Source organism: Chlorocebus sabaeus, chromosome 29, assembly GCF_047675955.1.
Source record: "Chlorocebus sabaeus isolate Y175 chromosome 29, mChlSab1.0.hap1, whole genome shotgun sequence".
Classification (NCBI taxonomy): domain Eukaryota; kingdom Metazoa; phylum Chordata; class Mammalia; order Primates; family Cercopithecidae; genus Chlorocebus; species Chlorocebus sabaeus.
This window is the reverse complement of record NC_132932.1, coordinates 1777026-1799490: the sequence shown is the minus strand read 5'-3', so window position 1 is coordinate 1799490 and position 22465 is coordinate 1777026. Positions and strand designations below refer to the sequence as shown.

The 22465-nt window shown below is 48.0% G+C and overlaps 1 gene segment (V, D, J or C); it reads left to right on the top strand.

The window, feature by feature from the left end:
- LOC103231394 (T cell receptor alpha chain constant-like) overlaps positions 1 to 17347 on the top strand; it is a 50573-nt gene extending 33226 nt beyond the window's left edge. Inside the window, 4 exon segments of the C gene segment in view lie at positions 12762 to 13034; positions 14795 to 14839; positions 15730 to 15837; positions 16800 to 17347. Coding sequence covers positions 12762 to 13034; positions 14795 to 14839; positions 15730 to 15836 — 425 coding nt within the window.
- The last annotated feature ends 5118 nt before the right edge of the window (positions 17348 to 22465 follow it).

The window sequence follows — 22465 nt, the reverse complement described above, 5'->3', positions numbered from 1 at the left end:
TAATTTTACCCATGCCCCCAAAAAAACACTCCCAATTCACTCCAGAGATTGTGCCCCCTTATACTAAACATTATCCAAGAAGAGTCAGTGAAGTACAGAGAAAGAAACCCAGGGCTTCTGGTTTCAGTCCAGAGTTCTAGGTTTGATTTGGTCCCAACTGGCTGTGTGATTTTGGAATGAGTCATCGCCCCTCTCTGCACCTCTGACTCCTTCAGTGGATGAGGGGGTCAAAGCCCTCAAAATCGGTTGTTCTGGGATTTCGCTATTATACCACCTGAGAGTTTATAGGACTCAAGAGTATGGAATCTTGTATTTCATAAACAAATTCTATAATCCTCAGGAAATAGCCCTGTTAATCAACAACCTAACTTAACATAGGAATAATAACCACCATCTCAGTCCCTACGATGTTTAGATACTATGCTAGATGCATGACATGTAGAATTGTTTATCTCCAATATCTCTATGAGGTGAGGGGAAGTATCCTATTTTACAAAAGAAGAAACTGAGGCTCAGAGAAAGAAGTGTCCAAGATCCCAAAGCTAGTATGTAAAGGACCTAAATTTAAACTTGGGTCTGCCGGCCTGACTAAAAACCCCTGCTCTTTATTTTCTTTAATTTTTTAAATTTTATTTATTTATTTATTTGAGACAGAGTCTCACTCTGTTGCCCAGGCTGGAGTGCAGTGGCACCATCTCAACTCACCGCGATTCGATTCTCCTGCCTCAGCCTCCTGAGTAGCTGGGATTACAGGCATACACCACCACACCTGAAAGCCCTCCTGTTTCTACTGCATGATGTCGCAGAGCTTGTGCCCTAGTTTACTTAGAAATGAGAGGTGATGCCAATCACAGTGACTGGTGAAATGCTTGGAATTTATCTTTGCTGCTTTAGCTATTGCTGTGAGTTACAGAGGGCGCTTCGGGAAATCTTGACATGGATGGCCCAAGTGTCTAAAGAGTTCTCTTCCCCTTTCAATGACAAAACAAAAAGTACAGAGTTGCCGGGAGCATTTACCCCAATAAGGAGAAGAGAGAGGGGAGCCGGCTGCTGCCACTCCCTTGTTCTGACTGTCACTTTCCTTCACTGTTTCTATTATTTTCCCCGGGGAGACCAGCCATCAGTATAACTGATCTACAAGAGCCTGACTCGTTTATGAGTTACAGAGAAATGAAGGGTGAAGGCACTTTGGACATAGAACTTTAGCTCTGAGAAGGAGCTTCAAAACATCTAGTGTAAACCTCTTTATTTTCCCAATAAGGAAATTAAGACCCAGAGAGGTTGGCTGAGTGGTCATAAAGTCAGTGCAAACTAGAGCTGGGACTAGAACCTGGAGATCCTGGTCCTGGGGCCATATTCTGTGGCTGCTGTTTGGTGAACTAAACTTCTGATAGGTAAGAAGTGTGAGTTATGCTCATAAACAGGAAAAAAAAAATAGGTTTTACAAGAGGAGTATAAAAATGTCCTCCTTATTACTAGCACCTTAGTATAGGCTCCCTAGACCTGCTCCCCAGCTGTAGTGTAAAAATGGAAGGAGAAGGAAATGGCCCATTTTGTCGCAGTACAAATCACTGTGGGAAATACTGGAGGCTTCAAAACTGTCTTTGGAGCAGGAACAAAACTATTTGTTGAAGCAAGTAAGTTCCATGAAATAACCTGATTTATATTACAGTTGAAGGACATCTGTTTTCATTGATTTTTTTTTTTCTTTTTGCGGGGAAGGGCACATAGTTTTGTCTGCTAGTTAAATTAGAAGATAAATTGGCAATAATAATGTTGCACTGTACAGTATCCATGGGCATCACTCTTGCAAGAAACATGTATAATAACAGACAGTTAAGTGTGTATGGATAAAACTTCCCTAGGTCCTATCTAGAACTGAAACTCTGTAATTATATGAATAACTTTTTTAACTTGAATATTAGTGACACTTTTATATAATCCACTGTATACAAAGCAGAATCTTCAGTTGGGTTCTATCTTATTTGTTGTCATCTTCCAATGATCTTAGGAGAATTAAGATTAAATAGTAAAATTAGATGCCCCCTACCACTTTGGCACATGCATGCAGACGTAGAAACACCCTTAGTAACTAACTTGCATGTGACTTGGCAATCCCAGGCTATGGCCCAGTGACAGGGTCCCATTTTGTACAGAGTTATGTCAGAGTGTGAACACAGGCTTTCAGAAACTCGTATTCGGAACTGGCACACAACTTCTGGTCAGTCCAAGTAAGTCAAATCTGCAGAAGTGTGTAGCCCTATCCTCAATATTGGGCATATATAGATATAATTATTCTGGTCTATAATAGATTATTATTACTACTATTTTGTTGTTATTAATCATAACAATGCTGCTCATTTCAAATATACTTTTTCTGCCATATTATTCTTTTTACCTTTAAGGAGAATTATTCTCAAGATATCAGGAGAGAAATATTTGAATTTGCTTTGAGTCAAGTTTCTTATTTGTTCCTCAGTTCTCGCCTCTCTGCTGAGGGTCATACGAACCTCACGATGTTTCAGTTTTTATATTGCCTTCTTATTATCTCTCTTAGAAATGCTTCCTTGGTTTTTCCTGGCCTAAGCACTTAGATTTTGCAGCTCACATTTACCCAGAGTATACTTAGCTTTTAACCTCTCCCAAAGCTGGCCTCCCTGTTCCAATAATTCTGCACAATAAAAGTCACAGCTCAATTCAGTAAATGATTATTGAGTATCATCAACAAACCAGGGAATCATAGTTGGTTTAAAAAGAAAGAAACAAAGAAAAGAATTTTTTAAACCCTAAGATAGGGCTCCTGATCTCAAGAACTTCCAGTCTTATCAGGGATACTAAGCACTCATAATAAAAGGTCTAATAACAATTTATATATGCATGTTCCAAGATAAGGGGGTGGGTTCCCTGATGGCTGGAGACAGGACAGGTATGACCATGCACAGTCCACATTCTTTGACAGAGAACACACATGATTCCCCCAACAGTGTTTCTGGAAAAGGAATTGAGTCTGTTCTGTGCTGAGATCTTTGACTTTCTTGAGGACAAAAGCCCCCTCAGCAGTTAGCATCCTTGAGCAGGGTGAGGACAGAAACAGGAATGAGTCAGGCGTGAGTCACCCAAGACTCTCACTCAGCCCCGAGAGGATGCAGTGACTCTGAGTCATGCCAAGGCATGTTTTTAGCATGTGCCCCAGCACAGTGTGCATTTATGGCAAGGTGAAAAATACATTTTTGCATATGTCCACAGGAAAATGATACCTTCTTCTCAAGCATGGCAGATGAAGTAGGAAAATGCCTGCTTGCTCTCTGGTATCTTTAGGAATATTCACACCCGCCCAGCCTACGTAGGATGCAATGTTTTTCATGAAGTTTTGTAAAGATTCTGTTTCTCCCAAAGAAGAAATAGCCAAAGCTGTGTTTGTTGATAGCTGTGATGAGGAAAATTAAGGCCAACAGGTAGCATTGGGGTCTGGTGCTGTTTATACTCTTTAGGGAGGTTCCTTCAAGTCCTCATACCACCCATTACAAGGAAAACTAGGACCAACCTTTCAGGGTTTCCAGATCTTAGAGCTACTGTGAAGCGGATGTGTCTTCAGAAAGGGGATGGGCAAGCCAGGACGTTTTTGTAAAACGCTTATATACGGTGACTATGGGAACAACAGACTCGCTTTTGGAAAGGGGACCCAAGTGGTGGTCATGCCAAGTAAGTGAGCTGGGATCCTCCTGCTCAAATGGCCACACCCACTCCCATCCCTACCCTCTGCTGGAGAGCCTCCTATTTCCAAGGGAGCGGGGAAAGGACATGCCATTCATCAATGCCATATCGAAGAACCTTAGGCGGCCACTGTCCCAAATCTTTGCCTGTCCTTGGTTTCCTTCACTCTCCCCTTCTTTCTGCATCTCCACTGAACACACTCCCGTTCTCATGTAAGGCTACTCCTGATCTTCCCTGAGGCTGGATTTCAGATTGAACAAAGGACCACAGAAGTGAGCGCTGGAGGGGACCATGGGAACATCTTGCTCTTGTTGCACAGGGACCTGACGCCAGGGTCTAGCATCTGTTCAAGACCGTGCTGATGGTCAGTGCAGAGCAGTGGAGGGGCCCCAGCCCCTTACTCCCACCCTGAGTTTGGTGGAGCCACACAGCTCTTTGCTAAGTGACGCTCAAATCCAGTGTGAGATAAGCTGACTGTTGGCAGTACCCACCTGCTAGGGAGCCAAGCTCTGAGTTCCTGCCCCAGCTCAGGACTGTGGCCCAGGCCATGACCTCCCTGGGCCTCCGTTTTCATATCTCTGAAGTAGACAGCATGGTCTCTGTTTCCTCCCATCTTTCAAAAATTCTATGGAAATTATTGTGACTTTTTTCTCTATAATTATAGGGTTTCACAGAGGCAGGGCCCTGTCTGAGTCAAGGTCATTAGAAATAAAGGAGTCCAAGGGCTTTGGATGCCTTGGCCTAATTCTGGGTGGTAAAGAGGGAAGGATGAAAGCACAAATCACAGGAAGTGCCTAAACCCTGCTTGGATTTAGTGTTGCCTCGGACAGGGATATGCAGAAATCCAACCCCTGGGTCTCCCATAGGAAGAAGACTAGGAATGGGAAGTGCCAAAGACTCTGGAAAGGAAAAGAGAACAAGGAATACTTTGAGAAAAGGAGGTCAGAACAGCTTCAGCAAAATGTCACATAAAATTTTCTTTGCTCTCTGTCCTTGGAGCATTTTCAGAAGCTCCTTGCATCTGACTAAAGAGTAACAGAGCTAGACCCTCAGAATGTCTGCCACAAGCAAGCAGAATGTGGTGTTTGTATTAGGGTGCTGGGAGCAGACATGGGGAGTTGCTGCCCTGCTTCTCTGCTGATGGGAAGGTGGTATTTTCCCCTGGGTACATGGGGGCTGAAGAGCTCTCCAGTCCCCAGCCCCTGGCTCCCACCCCTAGGCGCTAGCACTCAGGGGCTCTAAAGACAGCAGTAGGAGACTTTCTACAACTCGGAGAGTATTCAGGAGGGTTTCCCAGGATGTTGCCCAATACCACGGGGCAATTGGTAGAGGGAGGTCACATGAAACAGGTTTTATCAAAGGCTCTCCTCACTGTGTGCATCAGGAGGAAGCTACCTACCTACATTTGGAAGAGGAACCAGTCTTATTGTTCATCCGTGTAAGTATTATAGAAATGATCAAGGGAAATTTTGCAGACAGATTATATTATGGAAGGATACCGTAGCAGTGAGAGTTTGTGTTGTGATCTGTTCCATCATTAAAGGAGTCCTTTGTTGCCTGGGAGTAACTATCAGTGTCAGGTCTGATGAGATGATTGAGGCTGTGCCGGGCAAAGGTTTTGCACAATGGTTTCAGAGGACAAATCCCCGTGTTGTGAAAAAAGACTTCACTCTTGGTTAGGTTTCTAAAATAGAACTTTCTTCTTGGCACCCAAGGGGTCTACTCTGCCCCCTCACTCCTATGTCTCTTATGGCTGAGACTCTGTCACCACCTCCCCTAGAATCCATGAGATATCTTCCCCTGAATTAGAGCATACCAGCCAGGGTGCTGAGGCACTCTGTGGTACTGGAATGGGTGGTTCAGGGATGTGTTTCTGGGCTTCTGGCTGCAAGAAGCCTCATCCTTTCTCCTTGTGTAAAGCATTGCTGGGAATCATCCCATTATGAGCCACTATTTACTGAATGCCTGACATGTGCCAGTGGCCATTCTCTGTCTTTTATGTAATTCTCATTCAATGATTACATACATCCTAATAATAGGTAGCTGGTATTTTGCCCGTTTTACAGGTGAGGAAACAGAGGCTTGGGATAAGTAACTTATCCAAGATTCTATAGCCAGGAATGACAGAGCTAGAGTTTAACTCAAATCTATTTGACTCTAGGGCCTTGTTATTAACCGTGCCACCACCATGCCTCCTGCGTTCTGTGAAGGAAGACCTCACACCTCCAAGGCCATCTGTTTGGTCTTTGGTTTGCCCATCCTGAGCCTTCTTACCATAGTGACCATGGCATAGTGACTCAGCACCTCTGAAGAGATCAGTAGAGCCATTGGGTTGGGTGGCAGGATACAGGTATGGCAGGGAGGGAAGGAGAAACTTAGCGGGACTGTTTATTGGGCATGAGGTTAGAAAGAAAAATTTATCATCAAAACCATAGAATAAGCTGCTTAAAAGCTTTTCTCCCAAGAGAGAAGCTGTGAGTGTGTGAGGGTCATGGGCAGCTGCCCCCAGCTGGCAGAGGGCAGGATTTTGTATTGTGATGTACCAGGGTGTGGACACGGGCAGGAGAGCACTTACTTTTGGGAGTGGAACAAGACTCCAAGTGCAACCAAGTAAGTACCCAAACTTAGGCTCTGGCCAAAGACATAGAAAGCCCCTATTCTGCTTTCTCAGATGATGAATCTGTACCTCCTGAACTAATTTTTCATGTTTGTTTATGAGGCTTGAATATCTTGAAATTTTAATTCCTAGCCACTAGCTTAATAGTCTGTTTTCTATCAGTAGTATTTGCCAATGGGAATTGGCCATTTCATCATTGCAGAGACAGATTCCTTTGAGACAAAAGATCTTTATCAGAAAAGAAACTGTGACTGATTATGCCAAAAGATTGTTTTTTGTTCCCATTTCGTTTTCATGAAAGGTGATGAATTATGCTTTCCAAGACTCTGGGCATTGGACACGCTTTCTCAAAACTGCACATCCAACTGAGAGACACAGGAAGAACTTAGAGCCTAAATAATGCCATCAAAATAATAAAAAGTTTGTAAAAAGGAACAGTATAGAAGTTAAAGAAGAAATGAAATAGTCCTAATAAAAGAAGATAGCAGAACTGCATTAGAAATGAATGGAAATATTCAACAAATATTTATTGGACAATTATTTTATTCCAAGCATTATGCTAAGTGTGAGGAAGGGAATGGGAGGGGAGGGAAGGGAAGGAAAGGAAAGAAAGGAGAGGAAGGACTGGGATGGAGGGAGGAAGGAAGGAAGAGAGGAAAAGAGGGAAGGAGGGAGGGTCTCTGCCATCCAGGGAAGGAGGGAGAGTCTCTGCCATCCAGGAGCTCAGAGTGCAAACAGACAACTATAGCCCATTGTCACCATGTCATAGTGGAGGTACATGCAAGTTGCAATGGAAGTACAAGAGATGACAAGGCTAGCCTCCAATTCTCATTGCCTGATACATACACACATCCTCCACTATACCTTAAGCTCCATGAGGGTGGGACCCTTTTTCATCCTCACATCTCTAGAGTTCTAGCAGCAAAAAAGAAAGAAGTCTAATGATAAATATATGAAGTCTGTCTCCACTTGAGAGACCACCCGGAAAAGATTTGTTCTAAGGAAACTTATCCCCATTAGGAGCAGAATCATCTTGGAAATATACAGCTCCAAGGTGTGTTAGAAAGGTGTGTACAAAAAGACCAAAAATTCACATTTGGAAAAAGGCATTAAAGTTGCCATTGTTTCTAGTAGGTAAACCTTGCAAAGTGTTGGGGCAGCATAGATCCTGCATGTTGAGGCCTGCATCTAACCTGCCCCGGAGCTGTTCTGACAGTGGTTGGAGCATTTGCTGCACAGTTGCCTCAGTGTTCAGCAATTGCCAAAATAAAATGAAGCTATTTCATGATGATTAGAAAGAAATAATCAGCATCAATGAGGCCTCTAATGCATCTTCAGGAGTAGGAGGAATTAAGACCTGGTGGTCTTAAGACAAGAGACTTTTCTCTCTTGTCAGAGGAAGTTTGACTTTGGGGAGCCTGGAAAACAGGGACAGGAGATGGAGTGCCCCAGCCAGGCTGGTCCTGCCCAGGTTAGAGTTCTTGTAAAGCACCATCTGATTGTGTGTTTTCTGGTGGCTACAATAAGCTGATTTTTGGAGGAGGGACCAGGCTGGCTGTACAACCATGTGAGTATGACCCTGCAAGTGACCAGTGCAAAAAGAACTGACCACTTGTCTATGAGAAAACAGGTGATGATTTATAGCAAATTTGGGGATCTATTGAGAAGCACTCATTTTCCATTTCTACAAGCTCTCTTGGTGACATAAAATGTTCCCATTTCTCATACTAAACACAGAAGTGCCAAGAGCCAACTGGGTAAATGAAAATCTGAGCAGAATAATTTATAGAAACATAAAAAGAGTTCCAAATACTCAGTGCTTTCAAGCGAAGCTGATAATATCGGCACCAGATAATCTGAACATTCAGGAAATTAGCAAAGTGCCCTTGGGGGAAAGAGATGAGTTAATGGCAAACACAAATTCTCTTTTATTGCAGCAGGTAGCTAAATTCCCTGAAGTGGCTAATAAACATGGTATGGGGATCCCTACCCATAGCATCTTCCTCTCTGGAGTTAGGAGAGTTTTCGACTTCCTCCTAAGGGTAAAAGTGGCCCAGACTCCTAACTGAAGGGCAAGTATACCACATGCAATTACAAGGTATAGAGGCAGCAGTATATAGGGAGGCCCACAGACCTGGGGAAAACTCGGGCTCTACTCTCACCAGCTGTTTTCAATAAAGCCTCCACTTTCTCAACAGCAAAATGACTGTAACTACATCATAATAATATGAGATAATGGCCAGAATGTAAAAAGTGATCAATAAGTAGTAGCTTTTCTAAAATATTATTATAATTATTATTACTGAGGCTTTGCTTATACTAAGGTTTACACTATCATAAAGGGAAAGGGGAATCGCTTCCGTGGGAAGCACTAAAGACCCAGTGAGCCTTTCAGAATGTTGCTCTGAGACCCCAGTGGGTTCCAGCAGATTAGCATCAAGAAGGTTATCTCAAAGACCTTACCCACAGTGGGGGTACAGCAGTGCTTCCAAGATAACCTTTGGATCAGGGACCAGACTGAGCATCCGGCCAAGTAAGTAGAATGAAGCAGGAGAGCAAGGGAGGATGGACAACTATTTCTTCTTTGTCCAAAATGCCGACTTGAGCCCAGGTATTTTCCTCTGTGGGCTCCCAAATAGTTTCTTCCACCCATCCCCAGGAAATCCTCCCATCCAGCACTCAGTGCTCTGCAGACATCATCCTTAGGCTGGGACCTTAGGAACCATGAGGCAGGCGATGAGCAAGGACTCCTGAACCTTCCACAAACGTATCCAAGATACTGCTGCCTGGAATTGAGGTTTTTGTTCTACTGAATTCTTAGTTAACGGAAACCATATGAAATCACAACCTCAGCCCAGGGAACCACAGCAGAGTGGAGCAGGAGGAGAACTGTACATATCAGAAGCAAAATTTCAGTGCAAAAGAGCAGAAGGTCTAACTCTTAGGAGTGTGATTCTCCTGCCTTGTGGGGGAGATCAGTGTTTCTCTTATTTAAGTAACAGGTAGGTCCTGTGAGTTTCTGCAATGGTGTCACCCGTGGTGTGAATACTGGAGGAACAATTGATAAACTCACATTTGGGAAAGGGACCCATGTGTTCATTATATCTGGTGAGTCATCCCAGGTGGCACCACTTGCAACCCCATGGGCCAATGTCACTAATCCTTTCTCTGGGGATATCACTTATTACCATGGTGAGGCTTGCTGAAGATGTTGTAACTAATTGTCTTACAGAGGTCTGGGAAGGGAAAAGCATCACTATCTGTCTTGAATATTCATGTTTCTCTAGGTCAAACACATTAAAATTTGATTTTAATCATTCAATGGATATTGTTAAATGCCTTCTATGTGACTATCACTCTATAAAATGCTAGACTGAGTATGAAGTGTAAGATAGATTCCTGTCCGGTCCTCAAGTGGTATAAAAACTAGACAAAGGTACAGAACTAGTATTGACCAGCTGATGATGTCAATGGACACAATAGAGATTCAGAGGGGATAGGGTGCTGGCTGAAAAGTTGGCCTAGATTGAGAAGTTTCATGTGGTACAAAGGATTCATTGAGCCCCGAAAGATGGATAAGATCTGTATGGGCAGAGAAAGGAGAGAAGGGGAGTTCTGGGCATAGGGAACAACAAGAAAGAAGGCATGATCTTGGGAATAATGAAGGCACATGCATTGTAGCCTAAGTATACATCTGATAATAAAATTGGTTGAAAAGTACTCAGAGAACATGTCTTTTTAGGCATGGAAAAAGGAAATACTAGAGCACAAGGATACAGAAATTAGGGCCGGGCCAGCCAGCCATTGGGAAACTGAGAATCCGATTTAGAGATGCAGACCAGAAGTGAAGGTGAGAGGAGCCAGCTACGGTGCTGCAGACCTCCCCTTTCCTTCCTCAGTGGGCTCTGAGAGGGATCATCCCACACCTTAGAGGAGGAGAAACCTAAGGGATTCTGTAATAGAGACACTGAGAGTGGTATGAAGGTGTTACCTCCCAGTAACAATTTGGCAAAGGAACCAGAGTTTCCATTTCTCCCCGTACGTCTGCCCATGCCCACAGTTTCCTGATGCTCACTAGAACCTCAGTGGGACCCAGAGCCAGTGTCACTAATTCTGATTTCTGGGTCCCTAGTGCCCAACTACAGGGGACAGATTTAATGGTAAGGGAGCTTTCAAGCACTGCTGTGTCCCTAGGGACCTAAAGCACTAGAGCACATGTGCTTCTGCAGTTCATTTTGAATGTAAAGGACAGTTTAGGATCTAGAATAGCTGAACTTCCACATCAAAAAATTGGTTCCGTCTTGCCAAGCCTACCTTCTGATATTGTCAGTGATGGGGTGTGTTATTCTTACTAGGGTAGAATAGGATGTCTGTCCCCAAAGGGCTCTGGCAGACAGACCCCTAAACACCTCCAAATTAAAAGTGGCAAAGAGATAAAGTTGAACTAGAGGTACATGGGGATAAAAAGTATAAAAGGTACATGGGATGAAAGTATAAAAAGGCTAAAAAAAACTCAGTACCTCTAACTCAGCCCCTGTTGCCGTTTCTCGGAGTCTTGTGTTCCATGGCATTGCGCTTTCTATACCAACAGTGTCCAGTAGAACTTTCTGTGGCAATGGAAATGTTCTGTCAATCTCCACTGTCCCATGCAATGGCCACCAGCTACATGTGGCTATTGAGCTCTTGAAATGAAGTTTCCATTTTTAATTGAAAACATTTTATTTCACATTGACTAATTTTCATTTCAACAGCCACATGTAGCTAGAGACTATTATACTAGACAGAGCAGCCTAGACCTTCTCCAGTCTTGACACCCACTGGCCCCAGGACTTGAGTGAGTGTTTAATCAGGACTCAAAGTTGGGTTTCTGCCCCACAAAGCCGCCCACTTTCCCTGATCAGGGGCCACCAGATGCAGGTTGGCTTGAGGATCAGCACTTCCAGACTCTTCTCTCCCCCTCTGCAGTGCTGCCCAAGACCCCCACTGATGACTAACAATCAGGGGGACGTGTTGGTGGAGCTAATGGCTTTCTGTCTGTCCCTTCCCAGCAAAGGAACTATGCCTTAGGGCCTTCACCCAGAGAGATGTCAGGCTGCCCAAGTATAAGGAGGTTGGAGGGAAGTAGGCAGAATCCTCTGGAGCCACAGCTCTGGATGTCTCTCCCCTCTGACCATGGAGCCCACCCCCGCTCCACTGCTCCAGGGGCAGCCACATGCTGCAGGCAACTCTGCCTCCACTCAGCATCCCAGGGGCTGATTTCTTTGGTTTTGGATCCAGCTGGATGTCGGCATTGCCGAGGCCACCATGGTTGGCTCAGCAACTGTCGGGGAATCACCAGGGTCTGAGAAATCTTGTGTGCATGTGAGGAGCTGTGGGAGCAGAGAACCACTGGGTGGGAAATTCTAATCCCCACCCTGCTGGAAACTCTCTGGGTGGCCCCAACATGCTAATCCTCCGGCAAACCTCTGCTTCCTCCTCAAAAGGCAGGAGGTCGGAAAGAATAAACAATGAGAGTCACATTAAAAACACAAAATCCTACGGAAATACTAAGGAATGAGTCTCAGCACTAAGGAAAAGCCTCCAGCAGGTCCTGCTTTCTGAGGGTGAAGGATAGACGCTGTGGCTCTGCATGACTCACTAGCACTTTGTCACGGCTATGTTCTGCCAGGGTCAATGGCTCCAACTAACATTTGTTTGGTACTTTACAGTTTATTAAATAGATTTTTATATGGAGAAGCTCTCATTTCTTTCTCAGAAGAGCCTGGCTAGGAAGGTGGATGAGGCAACATATTCATTTTGCAGATGAAATTCCTGAGACGTAAGGAGCTGCTGTGACTTGCTCAAGGCCTTATATCGAGTAAACGGTAGTGCTGGGGCTTAGACGCAGGTGTTCTGATTTATAGTTCAAAACCTCTATCAATGAGAGGGAAATCTCCTGGTGATGTGATAGATTTCCCAACTTAATGCCAACATACCATAAACCTCCCATTCTGCTAATGCCCAGCTTAAGTTGGGGAGACCACTAGTTTGCTTTGCTCGGCCTTCTTTCCATGCCTGCCTTTGCTCTGCCAGAGTTATATTGCTGGGGTTTTGAAGAAGATCCTATTAAATAAAAGAATAAGCAATATCATCAAGTAGCCCTGCATTTCAGGTTTCCTCGAGTGGCCGGCCAGGCCTGGCAGTGAACGTTCACTGAAATCATGGCCTCTTGGCCAAGATTGATAGCTTGTGCCTGTCCCTGAGTCCCAGTCCCAGTCCATCCCAAGCAGCTGGTTTCTAAAATGCTGTTTCCCATATAAAGCATGAGACCATGACTTGCCAGCCCCACGGAACCCCGTTCTTGTCCATCACTGGCATCTGGACTTCAGCCTGGGTTGGGCCAAAGAAGGAAATGAGATCATGTCCTAACCCTGATCCTCTTGTCCCACAGATATCCAGAACCCTGACCCTGCCGTGTACCAGCTGAAAGGCTCGAAATCCAATGACACCTCTGTCTGCCTATTCACTGATTTTGATTCTGTAATGAATGTGTCACAAAGCAAGGATTCTGACGTGCATATCACAGACAAAACTGTGCTAGACATGAGGTCTATGGACTTTAAGAGCAACGGTGCTGTGGCCTGGAGCAACAAATCCGATTTTGCATGTACAAGCGCCTTCAAGGACAGCGTTATTCCAGCAGACACCTTCTTCCCCGGCACAGGTAAGGGCGGCTTTGGTGCCTTCGCAGGCTGATTCCTTGCTTCAGGAGTGGCCTGGTTCTGCCCAGAGCTCTGGTCAACGATGTCTAAAACTCCTCAGATTGGTGGTCTTGGCCTCATCAATTGCCATAAAACCCTCTTTTTACTGAGAAACAGTGAGCCTTGTCCTGGCAGTCCAGAGAATGACACGGGAAAAAAGCAGATGAGGAAAAGGTGGCAGGAGAGGGCACTGGGCCAGCCTCAGTCTCTCCAACTGAGTTCCTACCTGCCTGCCTTTGCTCGGACTGTTTGCCCCTTACTGCTCTTCTACGCCTCATTTTAAAGCCCTTCTCCAAGTTGCCTCTCCTTATTTCTCCCTGTCTGCCAAAAAATCTTTCCCAGCTTATTAAGTCAGTCTCATGCAGTCACTCATTAACCCACCAACCACTGGTTGTGCCGGCACATGAATGCACCAGGTGCTGAAGTGGAGGAATAAAAAGTCAGATGAGGGGTCTGCCCAGAGGAAGCTCCATTCTAGTTGGGGGAGCCCATCTGTCAGCTGGGAAAAGTCCAGAAAACTTCAGATTGGAATGTGTTTTAACCCAGGTTGAGAAAGGGGAGGCCTGGGACAGGAGCTCAATGAGAAAGGAGAAGAGGAGCAGGCATGAGTTGAGTGAAGGAGGCAGGGCCAAGTCACAGGGCCTCCTAGGCCATGAGAGGGCAGACAGTATTCTAAGTATACCAGAAAGCTGTTGATCAGCTTCAAGCAGGGGAGGGACACCTAATTTGCTTTTTATTCTATTCTATTCTATTCTGTTTTGAGACGGAGTTTTGCTCTTGTTGCCCAGGCTGGAGTGCAATGGCGCATCTCGGCTCACTGTAGCCTCCGCTTCCCAGGTTCAAGCGATTCTCCCGCCTCAGCCTCCCGAGTAGCTGGGATTACAGGCTCCCACCACCACACCCAGCTAATTTTTTGTATTTTTAGTAGAGACAGGGTTTCACTATGTTGGCCAGGCTGGTCTCAAACTCCTGACCTCAGGTGATCCACCTGCTTCAGCCTCCCAAAGTGCTGGGATTACAGGCGTCAGCCACCACACCCGGCCTGCTTTTCTTAAAGATCAATCTGAGTGCTGTATGGAGAGTGGGTTGTAAGCCAAGAGTAGAAGCAGAAAGGGAGCAGTTGCAGCAGAGAGATGATGGAGGCCTGGACAGGGTGGTGGCAGGGAGGTGACCAACACCATTCAGGTTTCAAAGGTAGAACCATGCAGGGATGAGAAAGCCAAGAGGGGATCAAGGAAGGCAGCTGGATTTTGGTCTGAGCAGCTAAGTCAATGATAGTGCCATTTTATTAAGATGAAACCAAGGAACAAATTTGGGGTACAAGGATCAAAACTTTTTGGAACACATGAAAGTACCTGTTTATACTCTTTACGGCCCTTGTCACTGTGTATGCCTCACTGCCTCCATTGGACTCCAGAATGAAGCCACGCAAGAGCAGGGTCTATGTGTGATGGCACCTGTGGCCTATGTCATGCAACATGTACTTTGCACAAACAGTGTATATTGAGTAAATAGAAATGGTGTCCAGGAGCCAAGGTATCAGTCCTGCCAGGGCCAGGGGCTCTCCTTAGCATGTGCCCATGTGCTGTAAGTTCCCTCCAGATCTCTCCACAAGGAAGCATGGAAAGGCTGTAGATGTTCACCTGCCCAAGAACTAGGAGGTCTGGGGTGGGAGAGTCAGCCCGCTCTGAATGCGAAAGAATGTCTGTGTTTTTCCTTTCAGAAAGTGTCTGTGATGCCAACCTGGTTGAGAAAAGCTTTGAAACAGGTAAGACAGGGGTCTAGCCTGGGTTTGCACAGAGTTGCAGAAGTGATGAACCCACAATAATCCTGCCTGGATGAGGGAGTGGGAAGAAATGAGTAGATGTGCGAATGAATGATGAGGAATGGAAACAGCATTTCGAGACCTGCCCAGAGCTGGGTGGGGTCTCTCCTGAATCCCTCTCACCATCTCTGACTTTCCATTCTAAGCAGTTTGAGGATGAGTTTCTAGCTTCAACAGACCAAGGACTTTTTCCTAGGCCTCTGTATTCCTTACAACAGCTCCACTGTCAAGAGAGCCAGAGAGAGAGCTTCTGGGTGGCCCAGCTGTGAAATGTCTGACTCCCTTAGGGATAGCCCCAAACTAACCAGATCATCCTGAGGACAGTTTCACTCCACAGCCAAGAGGTTTTGCCTTCTTTCAAGAAAAGCAACAGTACTCACATAGGCTCTAGGCAATGGTCCTGTCTCTCAAGAATCCCCCACCACTCCTCACACCCACCCTGGGCCCATATTCATTTCCGTTTGAGTTGTTCTTACTGAGTCATCTCTCCCGTGGTAGCGGAACTCACTAAGGGGCCCCTATGGACCCCAGGGATTGAAATGATAAATTCTGAGCAGCTACCCCATCCCCAGAAGGGCTCAGAAATAAAATAAGAGCCAAGTCTAGTCGGTGTTTTTGTCTTGAAACACAAAATACTGTTGGCCCTGGAAGAATGCACGAACTATGTTTGCAAGGGGATATGCACAGAAGCTGCAAGGGAGAGGCGATGCAGGAGCCGCAGGCCTCCCCCACCCAGCCTGCTCTGCCTTGGGGAAAACCATGGGTGTGCCCTGCAGGCCATGCAGGCCTGGGACATGCAAGCCCATAACCGCTGTGGCCTGTTGGTTTTACAGATATGAACCTAAACTTTCAAAACCTGTCAGTGATTGGGTTCCGAATCCTCCTCCTGAAAGTGGCCGGGTTTAATCTGCTCATGACGCTGCGGCTGTGGTCCAGCTGAGGTGAGGGGCCTTGAAGCTGGGGAGTGGGGGTTAGGCACGCGGGTCTCTGGGTGCATCCTAAGCTCTGAGAGCAAGCCTCCCTGCAGGGTCTTGCTTTTAAGTCCACAGCCTGAGTGAGCCCACCAAACTCTTCTATTTCTTCCTGTTACAAATTCCTCTTGTGCAATAACAATGGCCCGAAACACTATAAAACATGTTCATTTCAGCCACCTCAGTTGAACTTCTCCCCTATGAGGTAGGAAGAACAGTTGTTTAGAAATGAAGAAACCGAGGCCACACAGCTAATGAGTGGAAGAAGAGAGACACCCGTTTATACCACATGCCCTGTGCTGTACTTCTCTCACCACGTGACCTAAAGGGACCTCCAAGGCCTCTCCTCATGTCCTCTCTCCCCATATGGCCCTCTTAGCTCAGTAGAAAGAAGACATTACACTCATATTATACCCTAATCCTGGCTAGAGTCTCCACGCCCTCCTCCCCCAGGGTCCCCAGTCATCTTGCTGACAACTGCATCCTGTTCCATCACCATCAAAAAAACTCCAGGCTGGGTGCGGGGCCTCACGCCTGTAATCCCAGCACTTTGGGAGGCAGAGACGGGGGAGCACAGGAGCTGGAGACCAGACTGGGCAACATAGGGAGACCCCGCCTCTACAAAAAGTGAAAAAATTAGCTGGGTGTGGTGGTGCACACCTGTAGTCCCAGTTACTTGAGAGGTTGAAATGGGATGATCGCTTGAACCCTGCAAGATCAAGGCTGCAGTGAGTTATGATCATACCACTGCACTCCAGCCTGGAAGACAAAGCAAGATCCTGTCTCAAAAAAATAAAAAAATCAGAACTCCAGGGTCCATTTGCTCCTAGAACTCTACCACACAGCCCCAAACAGAGCCATCTCCATCACACCCCTAACAGTCCTGGGTCCTCCTCAGTGTCCAGCCTGACTTCTGTTCTTCCTCATTCCAGGTCTGCAGGATTGTAAGACAGCCTGTGCTCCCTCGTTCCTTCCTCTGCATCGCCCCTCCTCTCCCTCTCCAAGCAGAGGGAACTCTCCCACCCCCATGGAGGAGAAAGCTGCTATCACCTCTGTGCCCCCCGGCAATGCCACCAACTGGATCCTACCCAAATTTGTGATTAAGATTGCCGAAGAGCTGCCAAACACCGCTGCCACCCCCTCTGTTCCCTTATTGCTGCTTGTCACTGCCTGACATTCACGGCAGAGGCAAGGCTGCTGCAGCCTCCCCGGCTGTGCACATTCCCTCCCGCTCCCCAGAGACTGCCTCCACCATCCCACAGATGATGGATCCTCAGTGAGTTCTCCTGGGCTCTAGGTCCTGGAGAATGTTGTGAGGGGTTTATATGTTTTAAATAGTGTTCATAAAGAAATACATACTATTCTTCTTCTCCAGACATGGGGGGAAATTATCTCATTATCGAGGCCCTGCTATGCTGTGTATCTGGGTGTGTTGTATATCCTGCTGCCAGTGGCTTCATTAAAATGGTTTGGAAGAGCAGAGACTGTGCCTCTGTTTGACTGGGTTTGGTCGCAGTCATTTTCTGCTTGCTGGTCATCACTAGCTGGGCAGAGAAAAACCAAGGCATTTGTCTATGATGCGGTCCAGGAAGCCTCATTCAACAAGCTGCCTAAGTCCACCTCTTCTTGGAATAACCTCTAAAAGCTTCCACTTAGCAGGCTACGCTGAGGGCCAGGAAAACCCACCTACCGGCTTGGGCCCCTTCTCTTCCACTGTCATGCCACGCCACGGGACCACCCAAACAGGAGCCCATACACATGGGTGGCAGTGACCTGCAGCAGACAGGGACCACACAGCAAGTGTCCCCAAAATGCCACCCACGTCTCCTGCCCTCCAGGAGCATTTCCTTTGCCTCTCCTCTCAGACTGGGTTTCCACTGAAACTGCATTGTCTCACAAATGCATGGCTGGGGACCACCCACCACTCTGCTGCCTGGCCCAGCCCCACGCCAGGCCTTTGAAGTGCCCAATCTGACACCAGGAGCAGGGTTGAGAGGAGGCTGTGGCCCCAGCAGGACTTTATGTTCCCATCATCCCGGATGTGAGAATGAGGAAAAAGGAGATGAGTTGTCTCCCCACGAGCCCAGAGATCTGACCGAGGAGAGTCGATGCCCTGAGCTCTCACCCGGAAGAAAAGACATGGGGCTCTCTGGGGTCCACAGCACACTGCGCTCTCCCTCCTGAGACTCCTGCTGCCAGAGCACCTTTCCCCAGGGTCAGGGATGCCGAGGGGAACACAGCTCAGAGACCACTCCCCCATCCACCCAGCAAGCACAGCTACCAAGACCCAAAGCTGAGGCTTACCAACGCCCGGGGATGGGAGAGGGTTCCATCCCTGAATACCTCCATTGTTCCCCTATGCGTCTGACCCTCCCAGCCAGAAATACGTAAATCCTCTCAGCTACAACTCAGGCCTGCTTTTTTTCATAGGGAAGAAGCTACAGGTTGAGTATCCCTTCTCTGAAATGCATGGTACCAGAAGTGTATCAGGTTTTGGATTTCTTTTCTTTTTGAGTCAGAGGTAGAATATTAGCATTATACTTACCAGTTCGACATCCCTAATCAAAAAATCTGAAATCCAAGATGCCCGAGTGAGCATTTCCTTTGAGCATCATGTGGGTACTTAAAAAGCTTCAGATTTTGGAGCATTTCACATTTCAGATTTTTGAATTAGGGATACTTAACCTGTACCAGCTTTAACAGGTGACCTAGAGCACACCCCTGCCCTCTACAGGCTTATGGTGTCGCCACTTACGAAATGTCAGGTAGGACTGGAGGCTACCTCCCACTCCCTGCGCCTCTGATTCTGTGCCCCCTGTAGAATTAAGAACCAGTGTCCCCTCTCCTGGTCAGCCCTACTGAGGGAAGTCACAAAATCCCCAGTTCTTTCTAAGCTGCCCCATCTCTCACCTAAATACAATCCCCTTAAAAATCACCAAAGGGAAAGGGCTCAGAACTCCATCACCGCAGGGCCACCCTCACACATGGTAGGACCGTAGCACCTTCACAAAGGTGGGGTTTGCCACCTTCGGGGAACTCTGGGGGGCCTCTACCTCCTCACCAGTCTGACACAACACCAGAGATTCCACCATTGGGAATTTCTTATAATTAAAGCATTCTCTCCCCTGTATTAAATGAAAATGCCCCTGGGAGGGTTAATAGAGCAAGCCTTTATCAACCATTAAAAACTGAGGGCCAGTTTGTTTCTCTTTCTTTCCCCCCTGAAGTGGTAATTCATTTTGCTTTGTAGAAAAAAGATTCAGGCAAGGGAAGTGTGGGTGGCTGGGGAGGCAGGTCTGCTCTTTTGAGTTGGCTGCAATGACATGGAGGTCATAGGGCTGAGGGAAGGAAACAGGAGCCTGGAAGGCAGTGAAGGGGTGAAAGATAGACCCCTGCAATAATCTTAGAGGCGACCCAGACTGCAGGAGACCTGCAGGAGGGGTGCGGGAGCCTGTGGAGGCCTGTGGAGGCCTGCCAGCCCAGTGCCCTCAGAGAGCAAGGACAGTCACTGGTCCCCCAAGGCCTCCCACAGATCTATGCAAGGTGATGCAGCAGGGGCTATGGACCCACCCACACCCAAGCAAGGAGGCAGGATGACAAGGTCAGGGCAGGTAGAGAGCCATCTGGAGAGCGGGCTCAGCTCCACCCCTGAGAAATTTCCATCTAAATCCAGGAGATCCTCTATTCAGCAAGAACCTTCCCTCATGTCTGAGGCTGTTAAACCTAAAGCCAGTTAGGGCAGAGGTCAGAGGGGTGGACCAGGAGCGAGTGGGTTGAGGCTGAGCAAGTGTTGGGGGTGGCGCCAGAGACTCCATCCATCTCCGACTGCTCTGCTCGCATGTCTGGCTCCGGGCCCACCTGGGATGTCAGAGGGAATTAGAGTGGCCTTGTGAGGAGGCTCAGGAGAAGGGCTCCTGTGCCCACTGGGCAGGTCAGCACTGAGCCTAGCACCACCACAATAGAGCCCTTCAGTGCAGAGGGCCCAGCTATAAGGAATGGGGCATTGCTTGGCCTGGAGGGAATAGGAAGCTGAGGAGACCTGGAAACACAGTCATGAAGAGCCCGGCCGTAAAGACCCACAGACCCTTCGAGCCAGGGCCATGGGCTGCAGCCGCAGCTCTACCAGCCTGGACCCAACCTCAGGCCAACATCCCAGCAGGGAACATGTTACTAAGGCCAGTTGTAGAAGGGACTTCTCTGGACACATGCCCTACTGTCCCAAAAGACTTGAGCACAGGCCAGTCCCAAAGGCATAAGAATGGACTAAACGAGCTCTCATGGCCCCAGGCTTAAGATTCTAGAGGACTCTCTGAAACTTCACTCGGAGACCTGACCTCTGAGGGCAACTGGAGTCACAGCCACTCAGGAGAAACGGCAGGCTACGCAAGCACATGTTTCAGGAGCGTCCTGGTGGGGTCTTCGGCTCTGACAGAGCAACCCCTCTGCTGTTACCCTTACTGGGGGCAGCCATCTGAGTCTTAAGGGTTTGCTTATTTTTTAGGTCCAAACATAAAATTCAACTCCCCTGGGATCATGTATACAGACAGACCTATAGCACCTTATTGTCAGGTACCATCCTGGTGAGGAAGTCCCCTGGCCTGTGTGCTCTGTGGGACGGGAATGTTCCTTGTCATCAATGTGTCCCCAGGAACTAGAACAGTGCCTGGCACACAACAGATGCCATTAAATAAATAAGTGAATGACTCCTGCAGTTAGGCTCTGGGTGGGGGGAGCTGAGTGTGAGGAGTGGGGAGTACCGGAGGAAGGAAAGAGGGGATTAGTAGAGGAAGTGGTCAGGTGAGTCAATGTTTCACAGTTTTGCCAAGAGCTAAAGTAACTTGTCAAGAACTTCAGAACAAGCAAAACCTGAGTGGTGGCCCCTTGGTCAGGGCAGCCCCCAGGCAGGCACACATCTATCCAACAAAGCCTGGAGGACAGGGACTGTGGGAAAGCACGCAGGGTAGCTGAGGTAACTGTGTGACCACACCGAGGTCCAGGGCCAACAGTCACTTTATGTGGGTTCACCTCAGTTTCTCCATGAGTCCTACTCTAAAACCCATCTACCTCCTTGATCCTCCAAGACGAGCTTCTGACTGGGATGAGTCTGGGGGAGCAAGCACATGGAGATCCAGTGCTGTCATTCTGGCCGCGGGAAGGCTGCAGGACCACCAGCGCCCTGCGTCTGTGTCAAGGCCCCCTGGGCAACGCGGTGAGGGGTGGGGGGTGGAGGCCTCCTTTCACACAGAGACACACATGCCTGAGGCCTCTCTGCGTAGCACACATAGAGCTATATTCTGCAATTAATAAACAGGTCAGACATTGAGTCAGTAGCCACAAGTAGAACAGGAAGTGGAAAAAGTCTCCCACTTCCCTCCAGGTGTTTGGGGGCTGGGGCGGTCCCCTCCCATTTCCATGATGTCATGGTTACCAAGAGGGGCAAGTAGGGCACCCTTTGAAGCTCTCCCACAGAAGCCACATCCTCTGGAAAGAAGAGTTAAAAATACTGAGTTAGAGATAGCATCGTCCCAGGCCACGTGCCGAGGGGAGCAGGCTGGGCCGTTACACCACCCGCCAGCCGCAGGTGCAGCAAGGCCAACACGCCAGGCTGGGAGGGGCTGCCGGCCCCTCTGTGACTTGCACCGGGCCCGCTGCATGCTGGGGCAGTGCTGCTGGCCTCACTGCTGAGCCGCCTCCCTCACCGCACCTCTGCTGCCCCTCCAAACCAGCCAAGATCAGGCCTCGATCTCACCTGGTTAAGCGCTTACTTAGTACAGGACAGACCCTCAGGGCTCTCCTGGGAGGGAGGGATGTGGGGAGGCTGTATCTGTCCCCACACACAGCTAGGGCTGATTCTCTGAGGTACCCCCTTCAATAGCCCCCCCTTACCCTGATGTTTGTCCATTAGGTGATGGCCCTAATGGACGCCTTGATGGACACGTCCGGGACCCAAGGACCCGGAGACCAGGAATCTGTAGGTCTCCGGGAGCCGCAGAACCTGAAACCCAAAAATACCAGGCTTGATCGCCGGCTCTTTGGTAGTGTCGCCATCCGCCCGCATGGGGGCAGCAGCGCTCCACCAAAAAGACCTCTCCCTTAGTCTGTTAATTCTGGAGAGAGAAAGCCCCCAAGGTTTAGGAAAAGCTCTTTTCCGAGGAAAATAAAAGGGCGGGTGACTTTTATCCCACAAGTCCCTGCCCTGTGCCCGTCACTTTGCTGGGCGCAAGACCTGTGTTATCCTGTCACATCCCCAGAGAGGAGGGACTGGGTGCTGGGCCGGCAGCAGGGGGCGCTGCTCGTCCGGGAGCGTCAGACCCGCCCCACCTGGAGCCCTGCAGAAAGTGCAGAGGGAGGGCTGGGGGCCCGGAGGAAGCCCTGGATTCGGAATTAGGGTGGCTGGCGTCCGGAATCCACCACTTCATAGAGCTGTGCCTTTGGCAGGTCACTAATCGCCCACCGCCTCAGTTTCCCAGTGGGCCCAACTCTCTCTCATGGGTAATTTAAGAACCAGGCTTTCTTTGGCATTGTATACCTGCCACGTGCCAGACTGTGTCCTGCTCTGGGGATTCAGTCTCTGTGCAAACTATGACCCCATACAGAT